Source organism: Erpetoichthys calabaricus, chromosome 5, assembly GCF_900747795.2.
Source record: "Erpetoichthys calabaricus chromosome 5, fErpCal1.3, whole genome shotgun sequence".
In the NCBI taxonomy this organism is placed as follows: Eukaryota; Metazoa; Chordata; class Cladistia; order Polypteriformes; family Polypteridae; genus Erpetoichthys; species Erpetoichthys calabaricus.
This window is the reverse complement of record NC_041398.2, coordinates 35071946-35097858: the sequence shown is the minus strand read 5'-3', so window position 1 is coordinate 35097858 and position 25913 is coordinate 35071946. Positions and strand designations below refer to the sequence as shown.

The following is a 25913-nucleotide window of genomic DNA, read 5'->3' as shown; positions in this document are numbered from 1 at the left end:
ATACATATATATATATATATATATATATATATATATATATATATATATATATATATATATATATATATATATATATATATATATATATATATATATATATATATAGTATGTTTAATATGAGCAGTACGTCTCCCTATACAATTTCCAAATCTTTCAGTATCTCCTTAGTAGTCCCTGTTACCACTGGGAGGTTATCCACTTCCTCACTTATGAAGACCTCAGAAAAATGCAAATTTAGAGCATCTGCTATTTCACTGTCTGTAGTTATGTTTCATGAGTTTTTTGGGTGGTCTCCCAAGAGGATGAGTTACTGGCCATCACTACCAGGACCTGAAAGGTCTTTCACATTTCCTTTCAGTTCATTGTACAGTAAATGTGCTTTGTAAGTTTTTAGTGTTTTGCTGTGCTTGTGCCTTTTATATATATATTTTGGAATTTCATCCCTCTTGCTGTTTTTCGGCCACTCACTTTGGATTCTGCCTTGGGTCTTTGGTCACCTAGGATTGCCTTTGCCAGCTACCCTTTATGCCTTTTTGTGCTCTTTGGAGCTTTACAGTACACAGAACCTTTTGTGAGAATAAAACGTGTTATTTTATAAAGATTCAGTGCTTGCCCTTATTACTAGCAGGGGTTACACAGGGATACCCCCCTCTAGTGGGCATGATTGGAAGTGTTTGGGACTACCTTCTTTTGACCTCTTGAGTGCTTGGGACCTCTAGTTCATGATATTAGGATAAATAATAAAATGGGTATCCAAATGGCCTGGCACTGAAAAAAGACCTGAATGATAATGCATTAATAACACCTTATTAATTGCCCTATTTAATATCTAAATAGAAATGAGAGCAATTAGCCATACCAGTAGCTCTAGTTCTGTTTCTGTTTTTTTCTTCTTTTGTACTTCTCTGTCTTTTGGAAGTTTTATACTTTTTTAGCTTTTTCTGGGTTTTGCATTTTAGTATTTACGCTTTAGATGTAGGTATTTTGATTTTTAGATATTTGGGCTGATAATTAGAAGGCTCTTATTTTGTCTCTATCTTTTTTGCATTTTGTAGTTGATTTTTGTGTCTTTGAATTATAGATGTATTACTTTTAGAATTTTACATTATTTGCATTCCAGTTTTGTATTTGGGTATCGTTTTTGATTCTTGAATTTAAAAACTCCATTTTGAATTTTGCCTTCTTTAACTTATTCTTTTTTTTCACTATAATTCCAATTTTGTTGTGGCTTAGCTTTGTATCCTGATTATCTGCTCTTATCAATGCAGACACAAAGAAAAAATGCTAACATTAAAGTTTTCTTTGTACACTCGTTGCCAAAAGTTTTGAGAATGACGCAAATATTAATTTTCATGAAGTTTGCTGCCTCAATATGTATGATGGCAATTTCCATATACTCCAGAATGTTACGAAGAGTGATCAGATGAATTGTAATTAATTGCAAAGTCCCTCTTTGCCATGAAAATGAACGTAATCCCAAAAAAACCATTTCCACTGCATTTCAGCCCTGCCACAAAAGGACCTGCTGACGTCATTTCAGTGATCCTCTCGTTTACACAGGGGAGAGTGTTGATGAGGACATGGCTGGAGATCACTCTGTTATGCTGATTGAGTTAGGATAGCAGACTGGATGCTTTAAAATTATGGTGGTGTTTGAAATCATTGAATATAAAAATAATCACTTAATACTTTGAACCCAATAAGGCCAGCATCAGTTCCAGCCCTGGTGGCCCTGAATTGTACAGGCCAGATTGAAAATGGATGGGTAGGGCACATTATCCACCGTTCAGTGCCTCAACTGAATATGAGGAGCACCAGATGAAAATAAACATAACAAACGGAGTATATCAACACGTACCAAGAAAGCTCCTGAGTCCAAAGCATTTTTTTTATTAAACAACATCATTGGAAAGAAATATGTGGCAATAAATATCAGGAGAATTGTTATCTGTTACCTGTAAGTCCCAATGAAGTATACCCTTCTTTTGAGTCAATGATCTGTTTACATTTCACGCAACTCTTTAACACTGTAGAGGCTTTATCCAGCCAGTCTTCTTTATATTTTTATTTAATCAGTCCTCTTCTTAGCGCATTATAGTTCAGTAATTATGTTTATAAAATAAAATTGTCAGTCTATGAATGCCAGCGTTCATAGGGAGTAACAATCATTTTTAAATGTAATTAATTAAAATATTTTTTTATGAGAACAGGTCAGTCAGCCTAACATCACAGCTTACCTAATGCATGTGATTAAAAGGTCAAAGGTCTGTTTGCAATGCTCCTGGGTGTCACATGTAACACCCTTAAGCATGTAATGGTGTCTCTCAAAAGAGGATGTCTTCCATTGTTACCTAATTTCATACGTCACCTTGCAATTTGCAGTCAGTTTGAATGTATCCCGGATGGAGCCCCAGACCATCACAAAGTATATTTATGCATACAAATGCACTTTCTGTTCACTTTCAACGGGGCAATTAAGAGTTGTGGGGAAAATGGAATTACCTTACAGCATCCAGCATCCTGAGGGTGAATCCACATCATCTCGTACACAGACTTGGCAAGTTCTTCCAATGTCTCCACAGATTTTTTTTCATGGTACAACAATTTCCCTTCCCCATCTCAAAAGGTGTGCATGCTAACATGACTGGCAAATCTAATTGTGAGTATGGGATATGTGTATGAGCAGGCCCTAAGATGCACTGACATTCTGTACCGAGATAGATCATGCCTTATACCCAATGCTGTTGGGATAGACTGTATCACCCTGCAACCTTTAGTTGAATTAGGTGAATCTAAGCATGCTATGTTTATATAGAATTGCCACTTAACTTAACATGCACATCTTTGTGGTGTAGGTTCAACTTGGAATAACCAAAAAAAACCCACATGGATACGAGCAGAACATTCAAGACAGTTTATGATTATTAAGTGAACTTCTACTTAATCCACATCCACAGAGCTATGAAGCCACAGTACTGACCACCGTACCACCCAGTATTTATGTATTTTAAAAGTTTTTATTGTAAGCTTTACATGGGTGGTGTCTAACAGCAGGGTATTGTCAGAATAAAGTTTGTTAGAAATAAAAGGCTTACAGAGATGGTAACTTGGTATATTTCCTTGCTTGACAAAGCACTACAACTTGCTTATTACCTTTCTGGAATGAATCAGTAACAATGTGCTCGAATTCCATTTTCATTTACTTCATTAGCAATTGCTTTTATCCAAAGCAACTTACAAAAGAGATCAACATAATCAAGTAAACATTCGTCTGGGGGAATGTTTGGGAACAAGAGTTGTAGGACAAGGCTACAAAATTGATCATTGCAAGTGAAGAGATCACGAAAAAAATACATGCAAGTTCCAATTCCTACGTTATAAAAACCTATCTGTTAGACACAAATTCACCAAATGAAAGTGTCCAAACGCTTTTTAAACACATTGAGAAACCTAGAATTTCAAATGGAGGCGGGTAGCTCATTCCACCAGCCCGGAGCTACACGTGAAAAGAGTCTGGATTGAGATTTGATGCCATGCAGAGGTGGCATCATCAGACGGCTTTCATCAGCAGACCTAAGTGCTCAGCAAGAAACACAGGACCTCAAAAATGTCTCCATATATATTTACAAGTATATGTGTGTGTGTGTATACAGAATATATATATATATATATATATATATATATATATATATATATATATATATATATATATATATATATATATATATATATATATATATATATATATGAGGCGATACCTGGACCCTACAGAGGTTGCACAGGTAGTCCAACTTCTCCAGGATGGCATATCAATACGTGCCATTGCCAGAAGGTTTGCTGTGTCTCCCAGCATAGTCTCAAGGGCATGGAGGAGATTCCAGGAGACAGGCAGTTACTCTAGGAGAGATGGACAGGGCTGTAGAAGGTCCGTAACCCATCAGCGGGACCAGTATCGGCTCCTTTGGGCAAGGAAGAACAGGATGAGCACTGCCAGAGCCCTACAAAATTACCTCCAGCAGGCCACTGGTGTAAATGTCTCTGACCAAATGCGCAACAATTTTTTTGAAAAGTCTTGCTTCCTGAAAAGTTTTTGATTGAGACAGGTACCTACTGGGTATGCACAAATATAGTTTTGGTTTTACTGCATCACGTAGGAACTCTGAGAAATAGACATTTATATGTTTACTGACAATAATGTATTTAGTCACGTTTATGTTTCGCATAAGCTATTAAATTCAACAGAATTGAAAGTGTTTTTCTCCTGATTTTCTTTTGTATTCAGTGTCTGGTGCATCACGTTGCAGTGTCCAACAATAGTCAGCAAGCATTGACAGATTCCAGTTTCCCTGGTATCGTTTCTCCATCGTAGCAATGTCCTGGTGAAACCTTTCACCGTGTTCATCACTGACAGCACCGAGATGTGCAGGGAAGAAGTCCAAGTGTGAGTGGTGAAAATGAATCTTGAGTGACATATTGCACCTCATTGTCTTGTATGCTTAGAGAAGTTTGTCTACCAGCTGAATGTAGTTTGGGACTCGGTAATTGGCCAGAAAATTGTCAACAATGTCTTTGAAGGCTTTCCAGGAATTTTTTTTCTGGCCCAACTAACAGATCTTCAAACCGCTTGTCACTCATAACAAGTCTGATCTGGGGGCCTATAAAAATGCCCTCTTTGATCTTTGCATCAGTTAATTTTGGGAACATCAGTCTTAAATAACGAAAACTTTTGCCTTTCTTATTCAGTGCTTTCACGAAATTCTTCATGAGTCCCAGTTTTATGTGAAGAGGAGGCAAAAATATATTTGCCAGGTCAACAAGCGATTCATGTGCCACATTTTTCTGTTCTGGAACTAACTTTTTACGGAGTGGCCAATTCTGTCGAGAATAGTGCGACTCTTTGGCACAGCTGTCCCATTCACAGATGAAACAACAGTACTTTGTATAGCCGAGCTGCAGTCCTACTAACAGAGCAACGACTTTAAGATCTCCACAGATATTCCAGTTGTACCTGCTATACTGGACATGCTTCAGCAACAGTTCCATATTCTCATACGTTTCTTTCATGTGTACTGCATAGCCAACAGGTACTGAAGGATAAACATAGCCATTGTGTAGCAGAACAGCTTTCAGGCTTAACATTGACAAATCAATGAAGAGATGCCACTCTTCCAGGTTGTAATAACAACCCAAGGCTGAGAACAAGCCTTCAATGTCACAACAGAAACAGAGACTGTTGACTTGTGCAAAAAATGTGGTTATATCATGATGTCGGCCTCGAAACACAGAAATTTTCATACCTGGTGACAGCAAACACCATTCCTGCAGTCTCGAATCCAGCAGCTCGGCTTTTGCTTTTGACAGACCCAAATCTCTGACCAAGTCGTTCAATTCGGACTGTGTTATCAGATGTGGATCACCTGATGAGCACAGTTCAAAACCCAGGTCAATGTCACTGTCAGTACCCTGCATTGCAGTTTCTTCATTTGGTTTGTCTAAGGTCCAATCCTCTGGTGGTTTCAGAATTGGAAGACTGTCGTCATGTGGCACGGGTCTCATTGCTGAAGGCAGATTAGGATATTCAATTGACTTCTTGTTTTTGGCAGAGAAACCAGACACATTAGTCAAACAGAAGTAACGGTCCATCACATGGTCTTTCTGTTCTCGCCATATCATCGGAAGAGCAAACGGCATCATCTCTTCGAGTATCTCTGAGCCAGGCTCTCAGACTGACAGCACATGTCGCACAGCAAATGTGAGGCACCCATTCCTTGTCTTGATCACCAATTTTGCAGCCGAAATACAGATGATAAGCTTTCTTCACAAGAGCAGTCATCCAACGTCTCTGAGGCACAAGTGTATATTCGCCACAGATATAGCAGAATGTATCACGGCTGTTACGACATTGACGAGACATATCGCCCAACACCAAAACATCTATAGCATCAAGCTTACTTACTGTTATATTGGTACAGATACTATACTTTACTATACTGATACTATACATACACACTGACTATCTATATGAACCAAATGAGCAGGATCGGTGTATGTAGGCCACCTTTATAGCATGCTGAGAAAGTGTCAAGCTCATTCAGACCTGCCCAGGATGTCAACTTCCACAGAACAGCTTCCAACCTGGCCTGATTCTATGCCTGGACATGACCAGGTTGCACAAACCGTTGTTGATAAGTTGCTTACGGGAGCGAAAATGTTTGGATACAAATATAAGAAAAAATCATGACAAAACTGAAGATTTCTCTGAAACAATATGTGATGGGTAAATTTTGATGTGATATTTGAAACACCCAACAGTGTCCATGAAGCAAAAACTTTTTTGTGTAGTGTAATCAGAAACAGACTTCATGAGGGTGGCCTGAGTGTCCGACATCCTCTAGTGGGCCCTGTGCTCACTGCCCGGCACCATGGAACTCGATTGGCATTTGCCATAGAATGCCAGAATTGTCAGGTCCACCACTGACACTCTGTGCTTTTCACAGATGAGAGCAGGTTCACCCTTAGCACATGTGACAGATGTGAAAAGGTCTGGAGAAGCCATGGAGAATGTTGTGCTGCCTCTAACATCATTCAGCATGACCGGTTTGGTGGTGGGTCAGTGATGGTCTGGGGAGGCATATCCATGGAGGTATGCACAGACCTCTACAGGCTAGACAATGGCTCCTTGACTGCCATTAGGTATCGGCATGAAATCCTTGGACCCATTGTCAGACCCTATGCTGGTGCAGTGGGTCCTGGGTTCCTCCTGGTGCACGACAATGCCTGGCCTCATGTGGTGAGAGTATGCAGGAAGTTCCTGGAGGATGAAGGAATTCATACCATTGACTGGCCCCCAAGCTTGCCTGACCTAAATCCAATAGAACACCTCTGAGACATTATGTTTCGGTCCATCTGATGCCGCCAGGTTGCACCTCAGACTGTCCAGGAGCTCAGTGATGCCCTGGTCCAGATCTGGGAGGAGATCCCCCAGGACACCATCCATCGTCTCATTAGGAGTCTGCCCACCCCAACCCGACATTATCAGGCATGAATACAAGCACCTGGGGGCCATTCAAACTACTGAGTACGATTTGGAGTTGCTACAATGAAATTTTAGCAAAATGGACTAGCCTGCCACATTATTTTGTCACTTTGATTTTCAGGGTGTCTTTGAATTCAGTCCTCTGTAGGTTGATAATTTTAATTTCCATCAAACAATGTTGCATCCTTTCATTCCTAACACATTACCCAGTCCATACAAGTATAGATATCCAACAGGATTTTTTTTCCCATTGAGATCTGAAGTGTTTTCAAAGTGTTCCTTTAATTCTTTTGAGCAGTTTATATATATATATATATAGGTGCTGGGCCACTGTCTACTCTGTAGGCAAGCATCAATAATTTGAGCTTAATATGTGCTGGAAAAGGGAGCCAGTATAGTGATCTGAGAAGAGGAATGAAATGTACCCACCTCGGCTGGTTGAACACCAGATGTGCTGCTGCATTTTTGATAATCTGCAGCAGTTTGGTGACACATGTCATACCCCCACCAGCAGATAGTTGCTGTAGTTCAGACACTACAAGGCCAAACAGTAGGCCAGGAGTTGTGCTGCATACTCTTCAGACATGGTGTGAACTTGCGTATGTTGTACAGAGTGAATCTGCAAGACCAAGACACTAGTGCAACATGGTCAGTGAAGGACAGCTGGTCATCAATAACCACTCCAAGACTGAAAACAGATTTGCTGGGTATTAGCGATCATAGCCAAGCTGAACAGAAATGAGGTGCTAAATAGGTGGACAAGCTAGGATAACAAGAAGGTCTGTCTTTGTCAGGTTGAGGTAAAGATGGTGTTCCTTCATCCAGGTTGTTATCAGTCAGACACACAGAAATTCTAGCTAATACTGTTTGGTCCTCTGGAGGGAACGACAGGTACAGTGGTGTATCATCAGAATAGCACTAATAAGAAAAACATTGTTATGCCATATTAAAAGTGATATACCGTAAATGCTTCATCTACCCCAGAATAATGCTCTATCTTTCCAAGTCTGCATTGTTTCATTCACAACTGGCTACTATCAAGGACAAAGCTGCAGCATCAGCATGTCAAAAAAGTAAAGAACACATTCTTTACTTTAACAATAAATTCCATCAGCTAACTTTGAAGGATTCCTAGGCATTACCAAGCAAGTTGAGACAAGTAATGCCTTCAGGATGCTTTGAAGTGACTTCTAAAAGCCCAATCAGTGGTACTTGTAGTAGGATTCCTGAAAGAATTTGTCAGAGGGCTTCTTAGTTCAAATTTCAACCTCCTCCTCAATTGAATCATCTCTGTCTTAATGAGCACAGACCCTTCTCTGAGACATTCTCTATTTTATAAGAATCTCTCCATGGCTTTGTACCTTTATTCTTGATTCATAGTCATGATGATAATTGAGGATGTCCGATAATGTAACTGACCATTAAATTGTTAAGGTTGATGCTATGACAGAAAAATAAGACTGCAAAAACTACATTACTAGCTTTGTTCCTACTTGCTGTGACTTGAATGTAAGACTATATGAAATGTGGACATTCTTCCCTAAACCTGAAGTAGTTATGTTGAACCCTTGGTTAGAGGCTGATCCACATCACAGGACTACCCACTCTTCCATGACAATGTTAAGTTCCCTCTGAATGTTTTAGTGATATAAAACCAGAATGACATGCCAATGTGTTGGTGCCATTGACACTTTCTCCGGCCTCAGGAAACAATGGAATGCTTTCCATTCCAAATTATCTGTCACATCCATAATAATCAAAATAGAAAAAGAGATATGCCAAAGCTTTGGTAAACTCTTCTGACTTGTCAAACTTTGGAGAAACCCTCCATAATAGGTTTCTGAGATTATGAGAGCTTTCTCATCTTCATTGACACAATAGCATGATTAAAAAACATAAAGTGGAATGAACATCATTAACACTAGTGTGTTTGTTTTCAATAACTTCTATTGGTGAACATTTTGTGACTATTTTTAAATATGCAATGGAGATAACATCTAGCTGTGTCACATGATTGTAAGATAAGAACTCCATCAGTTGCAGACAACTTAGGAAAGGTGTGCTCTAGCTTTCATTGCTATTGTTGTTTTTGTTGTTGTTGCTGCTGTATTATTTGTAACTGATGAGACCAATGCAGGCCAATCTCTGTTGCAGATGTCGCACTTGTGGGTGGCCTCAGCTGTTTTTGAGGAACAGTGTTGCTTTCTGCTGGCTCACTTGTCTGCATTTGCTGTCTGAAGTGTTTCTTCTCTGGGCTTGAAATGCTGCTTCAAGATGCTTCTCCACTTGAACAATCGGCTGCAAAGTCCCCCCAGGACACTGTACTGATGTCTAGGGCCCTCATGTCCTGCTTGCAGACATCCCTGTAGTGCAGCTCAGGGCAGCCTGCTCTTCTCTTGCTTGACTCCAGCTGGCCGTTAGAGGATGTCTTTGGGGATTATGTAGTGGGGCCACACAGGGGGTTTTATTTGAAGGTACAGTTAGGTCCATAAATATTTGGACAGAGACAACTTTTTTCTAATTTTGGTTCTGTACATTACCACAATGAATTTTAAATGAAACAACTCAGATGCAGTTGAAGTGCAGACTTTCAGCTTTACTTCAGTGGAGTGAACAAAACGATTGCATAAAAATGTGAGGCAACTAAAGCATTTTTTAACACAATCCCTTCATTTCAGGGGCTCAAAAGTAATTGGACAAATTAAATAACTGGAAATAAAATGTTCATTTCTAATACTTGGTTGAAAACCCTTTGCTGGCAATGACAGCCTGAAGTCTTGAACTCATGGACATCACCAGATCCTCCTTTTTAATGCTCTGCCAGGCCTTTACTGCAGCGGCTTTCAGTTGCTGTTTGTTTGTGGGCCTTTCTGTCTGAAGTTTAGTCTTCAACAAGTGAAATGCATGCTCAATTGGGTTAAGATCAGGTGACTGACTTGGCCATTCAAGAATTTTCCACTTCTTTGCTTTAATAAACTCCTGGGTTGCTTTGGCTGTATGTTTTGGGCCATTGTCCATCTGTATCATGAAACGCTGCCCAATCAATTTGACTGCATTTAGCTGGATTTGAGCAGACAGTATGTCTCTGAACACCTCAGAATTCATTTGGCTGTTTCTGTCCTGTGTCACATCATCACTAAACACTAGTGTCCCAGTGCCACTGGCAGCCATGCACACCCAAGCCATCACACTGCCTCCACCGTTTTTTACAGATGACGTGGTATGCTTTGGATAATGAGCTGTTCCACGCCTTCTCCATACTTTTTTTCTTGCCATCATTCTGGTAGAAGTTGATCTTGGTTTCATCTGCCTACCCCCTGGAGAGTGTTGTTCACTTGGTTGGCTGTTGTGAGGAGGTTTCTCTTCACCATGGAAATGATTCTGCGATCATCCACCACTGTTGTCTTCTGTGGACGTCCAGGTCTTTTTGCGTTGCTGAGTTCACCAGTGCTTGCTTTCTTTCTCAGGATGTACCAAACTGTAGATTTTGCCACTCATAATATTGTAGCAATTTCTCGGATGGGTTTTTTCTGTTTTCGCAGCTTAAGGATGGCTTCTTTCACCTGCATGGAGAGCTCCTTTTGTCTGTTCACAGAAAAATCTTCCACATGCAAGAACCACACCTCAAATCAACTCCAGGCCTTTTATCTGCTTAATTGATAATGACATAACGACGGACTTGCCCACACCTGCCCATGAAATAGCCTTTGAGTCAATTGTCCAATTACTTTTGAGCCCCTGAAATTAAGGAATTGTGTTAAAAAATGCTTTAGTTGCCTCACATTTTTATGCAATCATTTTGTTCACCCCACTGAATTAAAACTGAAAGTCTGCACTTCAACTGCATCTGAGTTGTTTCATTTAAAATTCATTGTGGTAATGTACAGAACCAAAATTAGAAAAAAGTTGTCTCTGTCCAAATATTTATGGACCTAAAACTGTATGTCCAGTTGAGTGATTGTTATTTGTGAATGACAACACTGGTTGCACCGATTTCTGTTTGTAAATTAGGGTCGGTATTTTTAAACAGGTTTGCGCTGATGCGTAGGTTCTTGTGGGATTTGTAGTTTGTGGTTTGTATGCACTGTACCAATAAAAAATGGAAGAGAAGGATGTGGCGGTATTTTTCGATTGTGCCATTTTCCAATCAACATCATAAGCAGCAGCTCCTAATCCTTTCAGTTACTGGACATTCATAGCGGAGAAGGATGGTGCTCGGTCACTGGATTTAAGGATTCCTCCCAATCCAGTCCTTCGATGCTCTTGGAGAAGAAGCATGCCTCCGAAGACTGTTCTTCTGGACAATGGTGGTAGGACAGTATTTCACTATCCATGTTCCGGGAAACAGTTTATTAAATAGGAGCGTTCCGCACTTCTTTCCATCATTTAACCATAGTTTCCATTTCCATTATCCCTTCCATCACTTACAGTAAGGACTTTTTTCCAGGACTGTAAATATCGTCGTGTGGGGGTTTGTTCATGGGGTTTATTTAGTATTTTTTGTGTTTGTAAGTAGTTATTCTAGCAAATAAGGAACATTTTATATATTTGTGTGTTTGGTGTGTTTAATCTTTATGGCCATTTTCCTGGGTGTTGTTAATATTCAAGTGGCCGGGTGGAAATACGGTAGGGCTTAGGTGTTGGACTGATTCTATCCGTCCCTCATTTTAAAAGCGTAGCGGCTTCCTTGCTACGTAAATCTGGTGGCACCCTCCGCACAAGCTAGAAGCTGGGGGGTGCGCTACAATGTGACCATCATCCACATGGCAGATGTAACCAATCTAGGGCAGTCTGTGTTGCCTGAGCATGGTGTACATGTTGGGTAAAGTTGGATTTATACCTGATGCTCAGAATGCTTATGCATACGCATCATGGTTGCCACGTGTTCCCAGTGCTATTTTGACACATCCTCTGAGCATGTCATCAGAAATTAACAAAACACATGCGCGAGTTGCAGTACCAGAAACATTTGGGGAGTGCAGTGTGTTCGACTTGGTATGTGACATCAGCATCATTGTTTATTTTCAACATCTCCAAAGGGACAGACATGCCTATCATAACAGCTGGTATCAAATCGCCAGCTATTTGAAAGTTGATATGGAAACGTGCAAGATGAAATGGAAGCAAATTTGAGACAGATTCATCCATGCAAAGCGGAAAATGTTCAAGAAAAGAAGTGGGGATTCGGCCGTTGCAAAATAATACAGTGTGACAGCAAGATGCATCACAGCTCCAGCAGGATCAATGTGTGTGCTTCAATGTTTGGTGAAAGGTTTGATGCAGTGAAGCAAATCATCAAACTTAAATGCTGACATGCAAAAGTATACATGGTGTATTTCTTCATCCATTTCTCACATAGGCAATACAAGCGTCGCATATTCCCCATGACAGTAATGCAATACATTTAAAGGTCTCATTTACCATCTTCTCTGTCGCTGTTGCCATCATTTTTTATCTTTTGCACCTTCTCGACACCATCAGAATGCAAAGAATTTTTACCTTTAATAGCTTTCTTCCCTCATCTTAATACTGGAAGTTGTTTTTTCACCATGATGATGTCTTGCACTGCCTCCTGATGGAGTCCTCCAGATTTACTTAACCTATGCACGCAAGTATAGTCAGTACCCTGCTTGCATAGCAGCAGCGCCCTCAAGCACACATGTCACGTAGCATTAAGTATATCCTCGGTTTAAGCCAGCACAGAACAAAACCTCAGTGTTGGTCACTTTATCCTCCCAGGATGTGGAGGAGGCATCGCAGGTGGAAGGTATTAAGCTGTTTCTCCTGCTTGGCATATGTTATCCAGGTTTTGCTGCCATACATAAGTGTGCCGGTCACACAAGCGCTATAGACAGCCATCTTGGTCTTGATTATCAGTTTGGTGTTCTCCCACACACATGTAGTGAAGTGGGCAAGAGTTGTTGCGACCTTCCCAATGCATTTGTTGATTTCATCACTCAGGGAGAGGTTGTCGCTGATGGTGGAGCCCAGGAATGACCTCCATGTATCACATGATTATACTTGCTCTACACTGTATATATTGTCTAAACCAAAAAGCAAACAAATTAATGGTCTGCAATGTTCAGTAAGTCTACAGCTAGAATTACTATATACAGTTTAATGTAATTTGCTCTTTTCTTACAGTCCCAGAAAAGCCAACAATATGGACCCTACAACACGTGCCCTTCTAGAAGAGAAGCAACAAGCTCTTCTAGCTGCTCAGGAAAGTATTCAGGTGAGTGAGAAAAGGTTACAGAAATTTCTTTGAAGGCTTGTTCATGTTGCCCACTCCATGATGTCACATAATAATGTCTTCCACATTTCATGGGTGGGTAATAAGTCTTGATTTCTGAAGACAGAATTCAGGCCCCTTCAGTCCATATGGTGCTGTCCAGATCAATGTTCCTGTTTTTGGCATTAAGATTCTGGTTTGGTCATACCACAATTTTTCTTTTTGTGCGTAGATTTCTCTCACAGTAACATTAACTTACCTAACTAATAACATCTTTAGAATATTACACCATTAGAAAAATATTTAAACAGGCCATTTAGACCAGCAATGCTCACCAATCCTGTCCACTTAATTTCTCCAAAGTAACACCAAGTTTAGATTTGAAGGTTCCTTAAATTCCTACTGTCTATCACATGTGATGGGCAACCACAGCCATTACCCAGCCTGGATACCGGCTAGTTAGAAGGACTGGGGGAAAGAGAATCTGTGAGGCATTACCTCCCATGGAATGCTAGAGGACAGCCCTCCTGGGCGGCTGTGGCACCACGGATTCCCACAGGGCACACTGGAAGCTAGAGTTTGGTACAGCCCTGTTGGGTTCCATGGGGTCCACCAGAGGGAGCTGCAGAGCCTTACATTGAACTTCCATCACACCTGGGAGTGATTCCAGATAATGCTAATGAGCCACCTGGAGCACTCCCAGGAGCAACATAAAAGGGGCAGTCTCACTCCATTCAGGGAACCAAAGTCAGGAGGAGGTGGATGAAGTTTGATAGGATAGGATAGGATAGGATAGGATAGGATAGGATAGGATAGGATAGGATAGGATAGGATAGGATAGGATAAAGAGGAAGAAGAAGAAGAAGAAGAAGAAGAAGCAGAAGAAGAAGAAGAAGAAGAAGAAAAGGTGCTTGTGTACTGTGCTGTGGGGAGCAAGGAAGTAGCGCTCCCCCTGTGGATAAAAAAGTGTGCTCTAATTGAAATCGTGTCTCTGCTTGTCTGTGTTTGGTTAGGGCGGCTGTACGCTCCCCTGGTGTCCACACACACTACTTGGTAACTTATTCCAGATGTCTATATCTCTTTGTAGGTAGAAAAATTTCCTAATGTTTCTGTGAAATTCGCCCATAACAAGTTTACAACTGTGTCCCCATGTTTTTGCTGAACTCATTTAAAAATAACAGTCTCGATCCACTGTACTAATTTCCTTTATAATTTTAAACACTTCAATCATGTCTCCTCTTAATCTCTGTTGCTTAAACTGAAAAAGTTCAACTTCTTTAGTCTTTCCTCATAGCTCATACTCTGCAGTCTGCAGTCCTGGAATCAGCCTAGTTGATTTTCTCTGGACTTTTTCTAGTGCTTCAATGTCTTTTTTGTAGCTTGGAGAACAAAAGAGTGCACTGTACTCCAGATAAGCACACGCTAGTTAGTGTGTTATAATTCTTGAGCATAACTTTATTTGACTTGTACTCCACAAATTGTGCTATATTCCTTAACAAATATTTCAGATCAAGTATATAAGTATATCAGATCAAAATCAAAATTCTGTTAGCTGTCTTAATGACTTCTGTACACTGTGTGGATGTAGGTAGTTATGAGTCCACTATGACGCCCAAGTTCTTCTCATAAAGAGTACTTGCATGGCTCAGACTCAAATCTAACATTCCTTCTTTCCACTTCCTCACAAGTGAACATTTCATAAGTATGCAAGTTTAGAGCACTTGCCATTTCACTGTCTATTTTTTAAATTCCCCTTTACTATTTCTGATGCACTTCACTTCCTCCTTGAATGTTCTTTTTCTACTAAAATACTGTGTGGCACCAACTGGGGGCGTGCTAGCCACCCTACCTGACACAGACAGATGCAGAAGGCAGAAGTTCAAAGCACACACACTTTCTTTTTCTTTTTCTCCCTTGTGAGAAACGTCTTCCCCGTCTCCCACAAGTCTAGCACAGTCCTAAAAGCACAAGCACAATACGACACAAATTCTTCTTCTTCTTTTGTTCTCTTTCTCTTTTTTACTCCACAACTCTTCCTCAGCAAGCTTCATGTCCCTCCTCCCAACTCTGGCTCTCAGAGCAGTGGTTGCTGGCCCCTTTTATAAGGCACCCGGAAGTGCTCCAGGTGCTTGATGATCTACTAACGGCAGCACTTCTGGGTGTGGTGGAAGAACTGCCCATGAGGGCACGGCAGCTGCTGCAGCACCCCCGGTGGCGCCAATGGATCCCAACAGGGCTGCACCAAACTCCAACTCCCATGGAGTCCTATGGTAGTCCTAGGCACCGCTGCAACCCAGGGGGGCTGCCATCTAGCACTCCGGACGAGGTAATGCTCTGGCCACACTTGCTCCCCCAGTCCTCCCAGCGTGGAGGCACCCCAGCTGGTGAAGGGCCCCGGCCGTCCCCCACACTGCCCCTCCCTCAGCTGAGCCATGTGGGGCAAAGCAGCCTGTCCTGCGAGAGCTGTCTTTCTCCAGGACGGGGAGTCGACGCTGTTGGGTCCACGGCTCCTCCCTGAAATGAAATAAGAAGAAAGGGACGGGGAGGTGCTGCCTTGATGCCATCCCCTGGCATTCACTGCCATTTTAAATGGACAGTATCTCCAGACGTGGCCCAGACTCTCGCTGCTGTGCCCTGCGAACATGAAAGCAGGACAGGAAGCCCTACTTTATCTCACACCCAGCCGAGGTCGGCATTTCTGTCTGCCCCCGCGGAGAGAAGCCCTACACCACCTGAAAGTGGATGGGCTCACACTGCACTCTGTTCAGAGACTTGGTCTTCCATTTCCGGGTCCTCTGCTTACTCTGGGGTGCAACCACAGTCTGCATCTCCCTATAGGAAGAAAAGAGACCCCGCACCGTCTGTGCCCCTTTGGACCTGAGTGAGACCGCCGCTGGCATTTGGGGCGGGGCGCTCTGGCCGCTGGCACCTGACATGCGCCTCTACCGTTTCTGCCCCCACTGTGCAATCAGTCATCACAATTGCATCCAGTGTAGAGGTTGTGGCTACTTGCCAACCGGAACCGACCGATACCGGTGCCCTTTCACACTGCACCTTGGTTTCCTTTACGGTACAGGTGTCACCTACTTATACCGTCGCATCTCTCTGACTGGAGAGTCCATTGTTATGTCGCATCAGCCCTCCTGCACTGCCTTCAGGGGCGTGTTGACCTTCTTCTCCAGCCTCTCAATTGTCTGCTGGAGCAGACCCAGGACCTGCAACAGAGGCTGTACGGGCTGGAACATGGCTTCAGCTCCCGTACAGCCAACAACAGATTAATATCTTCAGTCGGCAGTGGAGCCATTGAGGTCATGCACCTTCTGTGCAGGCCCTATCGGGTGTTCTTCGGGATTAGGGTGGAGGTTCGCCATCCCCGCCTGTACCCCTTTAGCGGCAAGATCTGAACAAACACCCTCCACCTCATGGAGGTCTTTCTGGCCCTCCACCATCCCTTCCTCTGTAGGATGAACAGTGTTGGGTCGCAGCTCCAGGTGGTCTTCCTCCTGCCACTGTCTTTTAGCAAGCAACAGGCCCCAATCACAAATTCTCAACCTCGAACTTGTCCTGTCTTCGTTCCATGGATCGGCATGCCTGGGTTGCCAATGCGGATCTGGCATTCCGCCATTTAGGAGGTAGGCACACGGAACAGATGTATAACAGTCCCAGGGCAGATTATCCCTGAGACTGGCACCTACAGTTAGGTCCATAAATATTTGGACAGAGACAACTTTTTTCTAATATTGGTTCTGTACATTACCACAATGAATTTTAAATGAAACAACTCAGATGCAGTTGAAGTGCAGACTTTCAGCTTTAATTCAGTGGGGTGAACAAAACGATTGCATAAAAATGTGAGGTAACTAAAGCATTTTTTTAACACAATCCCTTCATTTCAGGGGCTCAAAAGTAATTGGACAAATTAAATAACTGGAAATAAACTGTCCATTTCTAATACTTGGTTGAAAACCCTTTGCTGGCAATGACAGCCTGAAGTCTTGAACTCATGGACATCACCAGATGCTGGGTTTCCTCCTTTTTAATGCTCTGCCAGGCCTTTACTGCAGTGGCTTTCAGTTGCTGTTTGTTTGTGGGCCTTTCTGTCCGAAGTTTAGTCTTCAACAAGTGAAATGTATGCTCAATTGGATTAAGATCAGGTGACTGACTTGGCCATTCAAGAATTTTCCACTTCTTTGCTTTAATAAACTCCTGGGTTGCTTTGGCTGTATGTTTTGGGTCATTGTCCATCTGTATCATGAAACGCCGCCCAATCAATTTGACTGCATTTAGCTGGATTTGAGCAGACAGTATGTCTCTGAACACCTCAGAATTCATTCGGCTCCTTCTGTCCTGTGTCACATCATCAATAAACACTAGTGTCCCAGTGCCACTGGCAGCCATGCACGCCCAAGCCATCACACTGCCTCCACCTTGTCTTACAGATGATGTGGTATGCTTTGGATAATGAACTGTTCCACGCCTTCTCCATACTTTTTTCTTGCCATCATTCTGGTAGATGTTGATCTTGGTTTTATCTGTCCACAGAATGTTTTTCCAGAATTGTGCTGGCTTTTTTAGATGTTCTTTATCAAAGTCCAATCCAGCCTTTCTATTCTTGAGGCTTATGAGTGGCTTGCATCTTGCAGTGCACCCTCTGTATTTACTTTCATGCAGTCTTCTCTTTATGGTAGACTTGGATATCGATACGCCTACCCCCTGGAGAGTGTTGTTCACTTGGTTGGCTGTTGTGAAGGAGTTTCTCTTCACCATGGAAATGATTCTGCGATCATCCACCACTGTTGTCTTCCATGGACGTCCAGGTCTTTTTGCATTGCTGAGTTCACCAGTGCTTGCTTTCTTTCTCAGGATGTACCAAACTGTAGATTTTGCTACTCGTAATATTTCTCGGATGGGTTTTTTCTGTTTTTGCAGCTTAAGGATGGCTTCTTTCACTTGCATGGAGAGCTCCTGTTGTCTGTTCACAGCAAAATCTTCCACATGCAAGCACCACACCTCAAATCAACTCCAGGCCTTTTATCTACTTAATTGATAATGACATAATGACGGACTTGCCCACACCTGCCCATGAAATCGCCTTTGAGTCAATTGTCCAATTACTTTTGAGCCCCTGAAATGAAGGGATTGTGTTAAAAAAATGCTTTAGTTGCCTCACATTTTTATGCAATCGTTCCGTTCACCCCACTGAATTAAAGCTGAAAGTCTGCACTTCAACTGCATCTGAGTTGTTTCATTTAAAATTCATTGTGGTAATGTACAGAACCAAAATTAGAAAAAAGTTGTCTCTGTCCAAATATTTATGGACCTAACTGTACCTCCATACCTCCAGGTGGCCTCTCTACACGACATGCTGATCCAGGCTTCCTTGGCGGCGGCGTATGTATGGCCGCACGCTGCCTTAGGAGCCTACCTGGACCTTCTTCTCCCCATCAGGCTGGCGCAGTGTTCTAGAGAGCCTCTTGTTTTTAAGCACGGCTTCAGCGCGTGGTTCGACACCGTGTGTGCATGCATGCTGCTGTGCTGCCTCGTGTGTGCTCATGCCCCGCACTGCTGTATCAGGTTGCCAGAACAATAAAATTGCTGGTCCCTGCCTTACTGATGGCCAGGTAAATCTTGCCGACTACACCAGTGTGGCACCAACAGGGGGTGTGGCAGCCACCCTACCTAATACAGACAGACGCAGAAAGCAATAGTTCAAAGCACACATGCTTTATTTTTCCAACAAGCCAATTGGATTATACGTATATGTCATTTAGTTTACTTGACATTCGTCTCACTCCTATAACAGAGTCCAGCTCGAGAAGAGTATTGCAACAAACTGGAGACATTCTGAGCAGATCTAGGAGCAGGATAACTCTCAATCAAATTCAATTTCAGCTCTACTTGCAGAACTCTGGAGATTCATAACTAGACTCACTCCAGAGTAAACCAGTAAATCGAACATGATCGTTACAGCTGGTGGTGGCTGTCCACAGTCCACCTGCAACGCCGCAAAGGTGAATAAGGAGTGGGCGGTGGGGTGGGGGTGAGACAGTTGGTTGCGAAAAGCTTGAACAGAAGTGCAATTACATTATTAAGAAAATGGGTCTGTCCTCAATTTAATTCCTAGAATAAGGGGCTATTGCCTTTATGTCCCATTACTAGACAGGAAAGCTTGGGCTTCACATACACAACTCCCACAAGGGAAGACAGAGAACACTGCAGGGCTAACAGAGCTGGCTTCTCAGCCAGAAACAGGCCTGAAGCACAAAGACAATTTCACATGCTACAAAAAGCAATATTTATAACTGATGTTATATACTATTTAAAATTGGAAAAAATTAAATTCTCATTTAGAAGATTGTTTCAAAACTTTTTTAAAACCTGGCAGGATCTAATCAATAACATTTTAGAATAAGCATTTATATTAGGGAGAAGGACTCTTTTCACTCTTTAATACTCTTATAAGTTTTACTCTGGCTGTTGGCCTTCCTCTCTTTCTCATGAGTGGGTGTTGAATTGAATTTAGTCCTGTTAAGTTTGACTTGATTGTATGGAACGTACATCGTTTTAATAAATTCAATAAAAGATTAAAAAGAAAAATCAAAAAGCAATATTTTTAGACATGAAATTAATCTGAGCATATGATGCAAGATTGAAGAAAATTACTTAATGCTTATTTTGAATATCTTGCTGCTTCACTATTCTTTCACTCATTTTCTTAATAGTGTGATGTGTATTTGTAAGTTTATTAGTGGTAGGATGAAATACTGCAAGAAAGCACGTGCCACCCAGGTCTCTGTTTATTTGCAATTGCCGTAACTGCTGTACATCGGGCAACACAGTGCCATTCAATTACAGGGCCCAGTCATTCACGCTCTCACATGGTGCCATTTTCGAATCATCAGGCAACCCAACCAATTTTCCTTCGGGAATATGGGAGGAAAACCAGAGTACCTGGAGGAAGCCATGCAAAAAGAAAGAACAAACTTCACTAGTACGGCATCCATTTTAGGACATGGAAGTATTGTCGGAGGATGGATGCCATTTTGAAAGAGGCAGGAGGAAGGATTGCGTTTTGACAGATGTTGTCCTAAAATGGACATTGTATACACAAACAGTGGCCAAATGTGGGATTTGAACACAGGATAATTAATCCAAGCAGCAGTGTAACCCTTACTACAATATATACCGTAATTTATTGAAATACTGTCATATAAACAAGCCAGAGAATTCAAAAAAAGTTTGGGGCAGCCACCCGTATTTTATGCCCTGGCTGCAAATGGGTAAATGGCTGAGTTGTTCACAGAACACAGTCCAAAACAAAACTGATTTTAGGATGAGAATATGGCAGCTTTAAAGGCCGAGACAGGAATTGACGTCATCGGGACCGGAACCGGAAAGCAATGTCATCGGGACCAGAAGTGATGGCATCAACAGCACTGGAACCAAAAGTGGTGTCATCAAGACCAGAAGTGACATCATCATAGACGCCAGAACCGAGTGGGATTTCCTGTGGATGGTCTGCAGAGGATAGAGAGAGAAAGTCGGTGCAGCTTGACACCACCTGGTCTAGCATGGTACTACTTTTATTCAGGCCCTTTAGCTGCCTCCCAATCGCATGTGTGCGACAATACATAAAATATTACTGATGAATTCACAAATTTAATTTAAATTACCCTTTCACAAGCTAACAGTTTGACTTGAACAGTTTTGACTGCTACAGAAACAGCTCAATGACAAAAATCAGGCCATAAGCCCCCCAAAACCCCTCTGAGTTGGACTAGAATGTTCTTTTTAACTGTTGATTTTATGTATGTACAATATTGACTGAAGTCTGATTCTTCAATTAGGTAGCTGGTCTCCCTAAACACCCCGTGCAGGGAGCACAGAATTCTAATAATGTTACAGCAGATAGGCCAAGGATGTGTATCTCTCTCTTCTGGGAAATCAATTTTTATTACTTGTCAACAGTGAGTTTAAAAAAAAAAAAGTTATAATAAAATCATCTTTTAAATTAAATTTAAGGACAGGATAAGCAAAGACATAGATTTGATTACTAAGATTTTAGGAAATCCTCTGTGCTTTACCTTAAAGGGCGCTTTCAAAGGGTAATAATAAATAAAATAATAATCCTTTTTAATTGTCTTCAGCCACTGCCACTGTTTACGATGAAACTGTTCTTTATTTTTAGACTGCTTGGTCAGGGATACATATTAAGTTGTTTATTGCCCCTTTTCATCATTGCGATTCTTAAACTTTGTTACCATTTCTTCTTACTACTAAGTTCCTAATTTGTTAGGCACTGTATGTGAAGATAATCAAATTTGCAATTTTGTTTTGAGCCAGGCGTTGTATTTTCTCTGTAAATACAAACCACCCTTACACTTCTTTTTGGAGAATGTGGCCTTCCATGTAAGGCCCGTAAAAGTCTTTAAATTTAAGGCCCATAAAAGTCTTTAAGTTTATTAATGATTTGAGAATAGATAATAATCTAACACCTCCCAGTCGAGCCTCACAAAACTTTGAAATCCCTAAAGTATTTTTCTGCTGTTTGTACGTCTTTGTCGTTGTTTATTATTTATTAACATCTTTTGACATTTTAATTTTATCATCCTCCATAAATTTACCATATTAGCTTTAAAAATTGAATCTCACAAAAGTAGATGATGCCCTCTTCAACCTTCATCCTTCATCCCTCTCTGTGATTAACATTTGTTCAGCCTAAATATTAGGCCTTTTTAAAATATGAACAGAGTAAAACCATGCATCTGGTCCACTCATTGTCCAGTGGCATCAGAAATACATTAATAAAATTTCAACTCAAGTTCAAATTTATTTTTATGTGTACATAACTGTACATGTGACAATGTTCATACTTCTTCAAGTACAATGATACACTGCACTTGTATGCCTTCCTCAAACTAATGACAGTAATATGAAAGCAACAATATACACTGAAAGGTAATATGATCTCCGATGTTTATCATGTTTTTGCTCTTGTTCTAGCAATTGTTCATGGCTATAATATATCTCTGATGGGGTTTTGAAGCACAGACAATCTGAATCCACGGTCTATTAATGTTTTTTGCCTCCTGACAAAATGTAGTATTTGTTTACAAGTATGTTCAACCATGACGCCATTTTGTTCTTATCATGGGCAACACCACTCTAAGAACATTATGTTGATTGTTTCTGTGGAAACCCATTTCTAGAATTCTAGAATTCCCCGAGATGTCACACAAACGAGTGTATAAATGCCTTTCCCTTCTGTTATGGGGTATCTGAATTTAACAGATTATTAATTTATTTTTGTGATAATCTCCATTTACCTTTAGATTACAATTCCTTGCTCTCATGTTTTGACTTTGAATATTTGATTCATGTTTTTTGCTTTGACAAAACATCTGTCTAATTCCCAGTTTTGACACTCAGCCCATTTCATGACTCTCGCATCTTCTGGTCATTTTCATTTTTCATCCTCTGTCTCTATTATTATTAATTGATTTCTGGCATCAGGTCTGTTTCTAAAATTCTTCATCCATCCCCCTATCAAGTTTTTAACTCATATATTCCAATAAATGTCTTAGGGAACTGAAGGATACCCCAAAAGCACTGGGTACATGACAGTAACCAAGCCTGACTGAAGTAATAGTATATTGTGGGACACATTCTCACGCACACACACACCATTACTTGCTAACATTTTGTAATCCACAGATTTGCAGCCTTGCATGTTTATGGGATGTGGGAGTACCTGAGAAAAACCTGTGCAAGTGTGAGGAGAACATGCAGACACCAAATAGAAAGTGATTAAGCTGGTGTCTGGACCTGGGAGGCACCACTATGCTTCCTATCTAAAATAAGCACATTTACAGTGCATCCGGAAAGTATTCACAGCGCATCACTTTTTCCACATTTTGTTATGTTACAGCCTTATTCCAAAATGGATGAAATTAATTTTTTTCCTCAGAATTCTACACACAACACCCCATAATGACAACATGAAAAAAGTTTACTTGAGGTTTTTGCAAATTTATTAAAAATAAAAAAACTGAGAAATCCCATGTACATAAGTATTCACAGCCTTTGCTCAATACTTTGTCGATGCACCTTTGGCAGCAATTACAGCCTCAAGTCTTTTTGAATATGATGCCACAAGCTTGGCACACCTATCCTTGGCCAGTTTCGTCCATTCCTCTTTGCAGCACCTCTCAAGCACCATCAGGTTGGATGGGAAGTGTCGGTGCACAGCCATTTTAAGATCTCTCCAGAGATGTTCAATCGGATTCAAGTCTGGGCTCTGTCTGGGCCACTCAAGGACATTCACAGAGTTGTCCTGAAGCCACTCCTTTGATATCTTGGCTGTGAGCTTAGGGTCGTTGTCCTGCTGAAAGATGAACCGGCGCCCCAGTCTGAGGTCAAGAGTGCTCTGGAGCAGGTTGTCATCCAGGATGTCTCTGTACATTGCTGCAGTCATCTTTCCTTTTATCCTGACTAGTCTCCCAGTCCCTGCTGCTGAAAAACATCCCCACAGCATGATGCTGCCACCACCATACTTCACTGTAGGGATGGTATTGGCCTGGTGATGAGCGGTGCCTGGTTTCCTCCAAACGTGACGCCTGGCATTCACACCAAAGAGTTCAATCTTTGTCTCATCAGACCAGAGAATTTTCTTTCTCATGGTCTGAGAGTCCTTCAGGTGCCTTTTGGCAAACTCCAGGTGGGCTGCCATGTGCCTTTTACTAAGGAGTGGCTTCCGTCTGGCCACTCTACCATACAGGCCTGATTGGTGGATTGCTGCAGAGATGGTTGTCCTTCTGGAAGGTTCTCCTCTCTCCACAGAGGACCTCTGGAGCTCTGACAGAGTGACCATCGGGTTCTTGGTCACCTCCCTGACTAAGGCCCTTCTCCCTGGATCGCTTAGTTTAGATGGCCAGCCAGCTGTAGGAAGAGTCCTGGTGGTTTTAGAACTTCTTCCACTTACGGATGATGGAGGCCACTGTGCTCATTGGGACCTTCAAAGCAGCAGAAATTTTTCTGTAACCTTCCCCAGATTTGTGCCTCGAGACAGTCCTGTCTCGGAGTTCTACAGACAATTCCTTTGACTTCATGCTTTGTGCTCTGACATGAACTGTCAACTGTGGGACCTTATATAGACAGGTGTGTCCCTTTCCAAATCATGTCCAATCAACTGAATTTACCACAGGTGGACTCCAATTAAGCTGCAGAAACATCTCAAGGATAATCAGGGGAAACAGGATGCACCTGAGCTCAATTTTGAGCTTCATGGCAAAGGCTGTGAATACTTATGTACACGTGATTTCTCAATTTTTTTATTTTTAATAAATTTGCAAAAACCTCAAGTAAACTTTTTTCACGTTGTCATTATGGTGTGTTGTGTGTAGAATTCTGAGGAAAAAAATGAATTTAATCCATTTTGGAATAAGGGTGTAACATAACAAAATGTGGAAAAAGTGATGCGCTGTGAATACTTTCCGGATGCACTGTATAAATCATGAGAGTGAGGAGAGCATAATATTTAGAAAATCAGGACTCAGCTGCATTATGAAATCAGACCACTGCTCTTTTAGATGGTAATGTGATGAGAATGAGTGATATGCACCCACACTGTGATAACATGAAATTACTCCTTGAGGAATATCTTGACGGGCTTTTTACACACAAGCATATACACTATAAAACAAATAAAGTAAGCAGGTACCTCTACCTGAACTCTTTGGCATTTCTAGTCACAACCACAATATGTTTGCATCCATGGCTGATTCTGACCTCATGCTTCTCTTTATACATTCTGCCCCAGCATATTTGTGTCGCATGTTCATTCACAATGGACCCTCTTGGATAACAGGTTTTCTTCTCTAACATAACACTGCTTGTATGTGCCACCTTACTGCATGACTATCTCTGCTTCCACAGGTTTTGAAAGCTAAAGTCCGTCGCTTAGAACACCTCGTCCATCTGAAGGATGTCCGCATTGATGACCTCACACGGCGTCTGCAGGAAGCTGAACAAAAGTCCAAATAAACATGTCTCACCATCTCGGCATCCACGAGATCAAGACTGGAAGTTGGTCATCTAAGTCAATGCTTTTGAAACGCAGGCCTTGCCAGGCTGTTGAAACTGGGTTTACTGAACCTAATGGCGTATGGTTTTATGTGTAATGCAGGTTAATTTACAGAAACATCACTAATTTATTACGGAAAATATATTTTTTAGCCTTTGTTTTAAATTATTTACTTTAATTCCAATTATTTTAATGTATTATAATACGTTTTTCATAAATATAGTTATATTCTTCAAGGAATTCGATGGGAAAGATTCATCATTGTTATGTAAAGAATTTTAAACACATTTGATTCATTGAAGTACGTTTGTGGTCCTGTCAGCAATGCATTATTAGTGTTATTAAGCAGACTGTAAAGTTCCAGGTGTTCTGGCACCATTTTGGAAGTTGACAGATCAGAAAATATGTGCACAAGAACAGGAGATGAGAGAAGAATTGAAGTCAAAGGGCTAAGGTCGAAACCAAACAGATCAAATCAAACGTCAATGTTTAGATCGATAACCAAAGTAGAAAAACCACACATAAACCCTGACTACCCAAGTTTTGTTTAGCACTTTCTACCA

General features: G+C 41.4%; 1 protein-coding gene across 1 annotated transcript in view; it reads left to right on the top strand.

The window, feature by feature from the left end:
• Nucleotides 1-25590, top strand: part of LOC114651620 (sperm flagellar protein 1-like) — a 120678-nt gene extending 95088 nt beyond the window's left edge. The window contains exons 6-7 of the mRNA XM_028801441.2: nt 13181-13271; nt 25203-25590. Of these exons, the coding sequence (XP_028657274.1) occupies nt 13181-13271; nt 25203-25310 (199 nt within the window). The 3' untranslated portion in view covers nt 25311-25590. The remainder of the gene's footprint in view (nt 1-13180; nt 13272-25202) is intronic.
• Nucleotides 25591-25913: the final 323 nt, after the last annotated feature.